General features: G+C 43.3%; 1 protein-coding gene across 1 annotated transcript; it reads left to right on the plus strand.

Annotated features, from left to right (window-relative positions):
* Positions 1 to 1,117: 1,117 nt before the first annotated feature.
* LOC139454841 (protein FAM186A-like) lies at positions 1,118 to 7,405 on the plus strand. The gene is made up of 2 exons (XM_071236461.1): positions 1,118 to 1,195; positions 6,035 to 7,405. The coding sequence occupies exons 1-2, from the start codon at positions 1,118 to 1,120 to the stop codon at positions 7,403 to 7,405; spliced, it is 1,449 nt and encodes a 482-aa protein (XP_071092562.1).
* Positions 7,406 to 8,051: the final 646 nt, after the last annotated feature.

Here is an 8,051-nt window from a genome sequence, read left to right on the forward strand (position 1 = left end):
CATAGTAGCCTTTTACGACAAGCATAGTAGCATTTTAAGGTTAGCAATGTAGCCTTTTACGACAAGAATAGTAGCCTTTTACGACAAGCATAATAGCCTTTTACGGCAAGCATAGTAGCCTTTTACGACAAGCATTGTAGCCTTTTACGAAAAGCATAGTAGCCTAACAAGCATAGTAGCCTTTTACGACAAGCATAGTAGCCTAACGACAAGCATAGTAGCCTTTTACGACAAGCATAGTAGCCTTTTACGACAAGCATAGTAGCCTTTTACGACAAGCATAGTAGCCTTTTACGGCAAGCATAGTAGCCTTTTACGAAGAGCATAGTAGCCTTTTACGACAAGCATAGTAGCCTTTTACGACAAGCATAGTAGCCTTTAACGACAAGCATAGTAGCCTTTTTACGGCAAGCATAGTAGCCTTTTACGACAAGAATAGTAGCCTTTTACGGCAAGCATAGTAGCCTTTTACGACAAGCATAGTAGCCTTTTACGACAAGCATAGTAACCTTTTACGACAAGCATAGTAGCCTTTTATGGCAAGCATAGTAGCCTTTTACGACAAGCATAGTAGCCTTTTACGGCAAGCATAGTAGCCCTTTACGACAAGCATAGTAGCATTTTACGGCAAGCATAGTAGCCTTTTATGGCAAGCATAGTAGCCTTTTACGACAAGCATAGTAGCCTTTTATGGCAAGCATAGTAGCCTTTTACGACAAGCATAGTAGCCCTTTACGACAAGCATAGTAGCATTTTACGGCAAGCATAGTAGCCTTTTACGACAAGCAAAGTAGCCTTTTACGACAAGAATAGTAGCCCTTTACGACAAGCATAGTAGCCAGTAAATGTTTTCTCCATCAAGTATTAATTGGTTATGTCTGAGCTCTACTGCCAAGCGAACCCTTATTATCTTGTAAAGAGATCTGACACAAGCGCCTAGTCTGATACAAGTCATCCAATGTTCGTCAATATGGTCACATCAGATACAGGAGCGCACTTCCCGATCCACCGATGCCACAAACTAATTGCATATCACGTGACCCGACTTTTCTCTTTTCACTTTTCGACTTCCAAAATCAGAATGGATGCTTTTCAGAGCTATATTTTAATGTCCTGAATGGACTGTGTCAGTCTCGCTGACCTGTGGCAGAGGTACTACGTTGACCGCAAGGAACTCTGGGCAGGAGAGTTCAAGGTCATGCGCCAATATGCACGTCTTCTTAATTTTTTTGTTAACTTGTCTTTGAGTCGTCTGCCACTGTTTCGTAAGAACACGTCCCGTTTTAATTTTGGAAATCCAATAGTCCAGAAACTCTACGGTCTTAGCCCAGTCTCGGTCAAAGGTATTTACGAAAATAAACACGCTGTTTTCATGGGAACATACCAAGGAAGAAAAAATGAAAAAAAATGATCAAAAACTCAATATTTATACTCTGTCGCCCATGGGCGAAGTGTGGCCCGTGGGCGAAGAGTGGGCCCATGGGCCAGAGTATATACATTGTATGTTCCTTTAATTAAAACTCATGTTTTTATTTCGCAAATACATAAATGTATTTCTTTCAAGTATCATGACACAGAATTTAACTAATTTAAACTTAATGCAACTATTTTATAGCGTTATTGAAATATTTCGCCAATGTGCGTTTTACTTTCATTGAAAGCAACGGAAGTAATTCCAAGGTAACATATCGATTTGGGGGTTAAACCAAAGAAGTAATTAGATTGTCTGGTCAAGAATCTGTTTACCGGCGGCCGTTGTATGGTATGAGTATTACTGTTCGGTGTCCAGCAACACACAAACACTTACTTTTTTCATGAAAATTGTATGATTGGCCGATGCTAGATTTTCTGTCATGATAGATTGACAAGTTCGATCCCAAGCCGCGTCATACCAAAAGACGTTAAAAGATTGTACTTGTTCTTACCCTGTCTGGCGATCGCCATTTAGGGGATAAAACAAGGACTGGTCGGCTTGGAGCCAGTATACTGTGTCTCAGTGGGGTATTCATGTTAAACTGCGTCATAATATCTCAGTGAGCTAGCACTATAAATCGACATAACACACACACGTTCATGCACGTCGCTATATAGGGGCAATAATCCTGGACGCGACGCTAAACCCCATTTCACCTCACCTCACCTTTCACGCTCAGTGGAATCTTTTTCGGCAGACAACGGAGACTGATTACTTTCGGGCGTTGACATTCTATACTTAGTACCCTGTGAACCACACTTCCCGACATATATCATTATTTGGCCAAGATTGGCTGAGACGAAATATCGAATACGACGGCTTTCGGAGTTGGCCCGATTATGTTTCTGGGTTTGTCAGCACAATACCTGTACTCGTGGGTTTCATCAGTGGTAAACTTCTGACACATGCATCACGTCGGGCTTTCCTCCCACATTTAGCTGACACGCCATGATAAAACTGGAACTCTGTCCAAAGCGGCGTTAAACCAAACTCACTCACTCACTGAAGAATATATCGATAAATGTGAGATTGTCCAGACACGTTGCAGTTGACAACGTTATACCGAAGAAGAGCATGGACAATGTAAACGCCGAATCAGGCTGCCAGTTGCATGTTATATTCATAGATATTTAAATCGTGTGCGTCTAACTCAAACATTGTACGATTTTAATCGTCAATATAAACACTATTGAGGGATCCGGTTTCCAATTTGATATGGCATGAGACAATGATTCATTAATTCATCAGAGTAACTTGTCTCTCGTCCCACGAGACGTACCGTCCAGACCTTACCGACAACAAAATCGTTCAATTACAGGCGTGTTGAGTTTCTAGACTGGAAGCTCTGTCTGGGATAGTTGAACAGATTAGTGGGTAAAATACCAATATTATTTATTATTCGATACATCTGTCTTTGAGAGTTATGCCTATACTTCCATAATCTGACCATTATGCAACATCGCTGCTTGATTCACCTAACACGTATGAATGTTCATGTATCTCACAGTTTGCACACCAACACTTCAGATAGTCACGGGAGTGCCGAACTCATAAATTGAGAGATTCTGCTGTTCGTACCGGGAGTGCCAAATCGTGAGAGTCGCGAATGCGTACCGTTTTATTATATAAGCGATGCATACCGTAATAGAAGAAAATACGCTTTATGAGGGGGCACGGGTGGTCCAGTCGTCTAAGGCGCCGCGATTCACTGTGCAGAGTTGCATCCCTTGGGCACACCAGAAACCTATGATTGTAGGTTCGAATCCCGGTTCGGTCCCATTATGTTTCTAGGTTTGTGAGCACCATACCCGTGCTCGTGGGTTTCACCGAAGTGGTAAACGTCTGAGACCTGCATCACTTCGGGCTTTCCCCCCACATTAAGCTGACACGCCGCGATATAACTGGAATACTGTTAAACGCGGCGTTAAACCCAACTCACTCACTCACTTTATGATATAAACGAGTTATTCGGAGTTGTTGACTTCGATTACCGTTATAGCTAGTGAGTCTACTTACGATGTTGTTCTTGTTTACAGATAACGCTTAAGAAGATCAAAACTATTAAAGAGTTATTGACTGTGTTTACAGTTGCAATGAATCTACTCAGGATTCGGATGTGTTTACAGATAAGGGGCTTGCTTTAGAAGATCGAACATTAGTATATGGACTCCTACCCAATAAAACATAACACATCCATCATAATTCGAGGGATTCTCTGATGGAACATTGATGGATTATTATGAATATGTACATTTGTAAACATTTCAACTTAAAATGCATTAATTAAACATTAGCTTCTCGAAACTTTTTAACCGAGACTGAACATTAATATAAATTTGTACTTTTTTAACAGTCATTAACTTTAATGCATAAATACGGTTTAAATTCATGAGTAGTTCTTTTTTCTCGTTTTTTTTTTGTTGTTGTTTTTTTTTTTTTTTTTTTTTTTGTTATTTTTGGTTTGTTTTTTGGGGGGTTTTGGGGGGGTTGGGGGGGGGGGATTCCGTGTCAATGAACCGTGTCTGAGTCCTTACTGGTCCCGGGAACGCCAAGAAAAATTTTCCTCTGAAATATCAATTTTGGCACTCCGAATAGACTCCAATGAAGGAGTTCGATTTTTAATCATAACTTGCGAATACTAAAATGAGACTGTTTTCGATTAGACGTGGCATTGAGTCACCTTTTCACCTTTCAAACATAAGCTTAAAGAACCTCAATTCTATTCGCATTGATGTTTGAATCATTTTCATTGATACCGATCGACTGCGCATATTTCAGCCAAACGTCAAACATCTGCTACCAATCAGGTACTCACAGCGTCGATTGAGCCTCACCTCCTTACGTCAACGTCTTGGCGACATAGTTTAACAGGAAGTAATTCAATTTCACATGACTGTGTAAATGTCGCTCAGCATGCTTTTATAAGCAATATCAATGCTGCAAAGAGTCCCTCTAACTACCATCTTATTCATGACAATCACTATAACTTAGTCATCGTTGGGCACGAGCGGCCTAGTCGTCTGAAGCGCCACAATTTCCTGTGCAGAGTTATGTTCCGTAGGCGTGCCAGAACGCGTGGGTTTGAATCCAAGATTCGTCCATTTAATGGTTCTGGGTTTGTCAGCACCATACTCGTTTTCATGGGTTTCCTTCCTACATTGTACATCACTTCGGGCTTTCTTCCATATCAAGCTGGCACTCTGTGATATAACACCCAACACTAATACAGTCGCCACTGACGTCAGTAGATCAATACGGGTCCCAGAATATGATTGTCCCCAAACACTCCTTAGTTTGTCGTAAGATGTGACTTACCAAGGGTGGCTGAAACATTCTAAACCTAGCTACGTTAGTTGTATAGTACACACTTAACAGCTTGGGCGTGTTACGAACAATACACCCTATACTTACAGGCTACATCTGAACCAAAATTGTTGCAGGAATAAAAGAGACTTGGTATTCCCTGTTAATGAAAATGGTTGTTTGTTTGTTTGTTGTATAGCGCCGCACTAAGCAATATTCCAGCTATATGGATAAATAATCGAGTGTGGACCAGACAATCCAGTTATCGACATCATGAGCATCGATCCACACAATTGGGATCGATGACATGCATCAACCATATCAGCGAGTCTGACCACCCGATCCTGTTAGTCGCCTTTTACGACAAACGTAGTCGCCTTTCACGGTTAGCATGGGTAGCTGAGGACCTATTCTACCCAGTATCATCCCCAGAATCTCCGTCGGGAAACTCAAACAGCGTCCTGGAGAGTATACAATTCCTGGGTAGTATACTATTGAACAATTCCGTGTTGGAGGGTACCTTGTATTTCACAAAGCAACAAAATTTGTCCGTGATTATAGATAGCCAAGAGCTCCATTTTGTTAGACGTCGCCTCCCAGCAGACCAGTAAAATATTCATTACATCCACCACTCTAAAATTGGCCTTGTGATAAAGATTTACATTATTGAGGTGTATTGACCCTTGACTGGGACTTGAACTGTACAGTGACCCTTAAGTTCACAACAACGGCGAAGACTTCGCAAACGTGGGCTAAATCAATAAAGAAAGAGTGAGAGTGTGAACCAATCTTCCAGCATTCAATTAAAGACAAAGAATATAATTTAAGACCAATATTTGGACAGCCTACTTCGTGAAAAAACGGCTAAAGGACACTTTCTAGAACTGTAATTGTAGTGGTAGATTAGTGGTAGATTGCGGAGAAGATCCGGGTTAGAATAGGTCTTCAGCGATCCATGCTTATCGTTAGATTCGACTGTCGGGATCGGGTGGTCAGGCTCGCTGGCTAGGTTGATGCATGGTATCGTATACCAACTGCGTCGATCTCTGCTCATGATATCAATCACTGGATTGTGTGGTCAAGACAGTCCGACGTCATATAGCTGGAATATCGCAGCGTTCAGTGTTAACAAGAGTAAAAGAAAAGAAATAGAAAGAGCATAGTTAGGGGATAGGGAGTTCGTTGGGAGTATGGGAAGAACTGCGGCTGAACGGCGGGCATCGTTGCTCATTCTCCTCACCACCATCTGATTCCCAGTGCCTCCCCACTGTGGTGACACCATCTGATTCCCATTACCTCCCTACTGTGGTGACACCACCTGATTCCCAGTACCTCCCTACTGTGGTGACACCACCTGATTCCGTGTACCTCCCTACTGTGGTGACACCACCTGATTCCCAGTACCTCCCTACTGTAGTGACACCACCTGATTCCCAGTACCTCCCTACTGTGGTGACACCACCTGATCCCCAGTACCTCCCCACTGTGGTGACACCATCTGATCCCCAGTATCTCCCTACTGTGGTGACACCACCTGATTCCCAGTACCTCCCTACTGTGGTGACACCACCTGATTCCCAGTACCTCCCTACTGTGGTGACACCATCTGATTCCCTGTACCTCCCTACTGTGGTGACAACATCTGATTCCCAGTACCTCCCTTCTGTGGTGACACCATCTGATTCCCATTACCTCCCTACTGTGGTGACACCATCTGATTCCGTGTACCTCCCTACTGTGGTGACAACATCTGATTCCCAGTACCTCCCTACTGTGGTGACACCACCTGATTCCCAGTACCTCCCTACTGTGGTGACACCATCTGATTCCCTGTACCTCCCTACTGTGGTGACACCATCTGATTCCCAGTACCTCCCTTCTGTGGTGACACCATCTGATTCCCATTACCTCCCTACAGTGGTGACACCATCTGATTCCCAGTACCTCCCTACTGTGGTGACACCATCTGATCCCCAGTACCTCCCCACTGTGGTGACACCATCTGATCCCCAGTATCTCCCTACTGTGGTGACACCACCTGATTCCCAGTACCTCCCTACTGTGGTGACACCACCTGATTCCCAGTACCTCCCTACTGTGGTGACACCGTCAGATTCCCAGTACCTCCCTACTGTGGTGACAACATCTGATTCCCAGTACCTCCCTACTGTGGTGACACCACCTGATTCCCAGTACCTCCCTACTGTGGTGACACCACCTGATTCCCATTACCTCCCTTCTGTGGTGACACCATCTGATTCCCAGTACCTCCCTACTGTGGTGACACCACCTGATTCCCATTACCTCCCTTCTGTGGTGACACCACCTGATTCCCATTACCTCCCTTCTGTGGTGACACCATCTGATTCCCAGTACCTCCCTACTGTGGTGACACCACCTGATTCCCAGTACCTCCCTACTGTGGTGACACCATCTGATTCCCAGTACCTCCCTACTGTGGTGACACCATCTGATTCCCAGTATCTCCCTACTGTGGTGACACCACCTGATTCCCAGTACCTCCCTACTGTGGTGACACCATCTGATTCCCTGTACCTCCCTACTGTGGTGACACCATCTGATTCCCTGTACCTCCCTACTGTGGTGACACCATCTGATTCCCAGTAACTCCCTCCTTTGGTGACACCATCTGATTCCCTGTACCTCCCTACTGTAGTATACAACCGATCATCCCAAGCACTACAATAGTGTTGGTGCCTCCAACAACCATTGTGCAGCTCCGTTGCCAAACAAATGCGAAAGCCTTCAATCAATGACGTATGAAAATAGTTACATTACACATACATAATGCCTATTGCATAAAAGATTTGGCATCTTTCCATAGTATTTGACAGTGATCAAATTTTTGAGTCAATCTATTCCTCCTTCGTGTCATTCAAGGAAAGGTTTACAAGCTAAGATGGGGAAAATGAAAACTATCGATTTCAATCTAAACATGTTTTAATCCCTCAAAGTAATCTCCGCGAGTGTCGCGAGTAGTTTCTTCATACAAGCAATCTGCACCGCATTTATGGCAACCAGCGAGAGAAAAATTAGGAATCATTTTTGCCAGCGTAGTAATTTCCTGTTGGACCAACTATATTAATTTAGCTCTGGGCTAGTGGTGTAATAACATTCTTTCAAGAGTCAGTTTGGTGTTCGGCACATATGGTTTCGCATTTTTGTCTTGAAGACTGGGAAAAATATCTATTCTTTTGAAACTTGATTATTCCCAAATTTTATTCCGGTCAGAAGAATGATCACATATTGGTCT

Source organism: Haliotis cracherodii, unplaced genomic scaffold (assembly GCF_022045235.1).
Source record: "Haliotis cracherodii isolate W230 unplaced genomic scaffold, xgHalCrac1.p SCAF_11, whole genome shotgun sequence".
Classification (NCBI taxonomy): domain Eukaryota; kingdom Metazoa; phylum Mollusca; class Gastropoda; order Lepetellida; family Haliotidae; genus Haliotis; species Haliotis cracherodii.

What these genes read in the sequence shown, in the direction of transcription:
- LOC139454841 (XM_071236461.1), top strand. Translation starts at nt 1,118, where the DNA reads ATGGACTGTGTCAGTCTCGCTGACCTGTGGCAGAGGTACTACGTTGAC. An exon ending in TCTGGGCAGGAGAGTTCAAG is followed by an intron (nt 1,196 to 6,034) that starts GTCATGCGCCAA and finishes TCTGATTCCCAG; the next exon opens with TGCCTCCCCACTGTGGTGAC.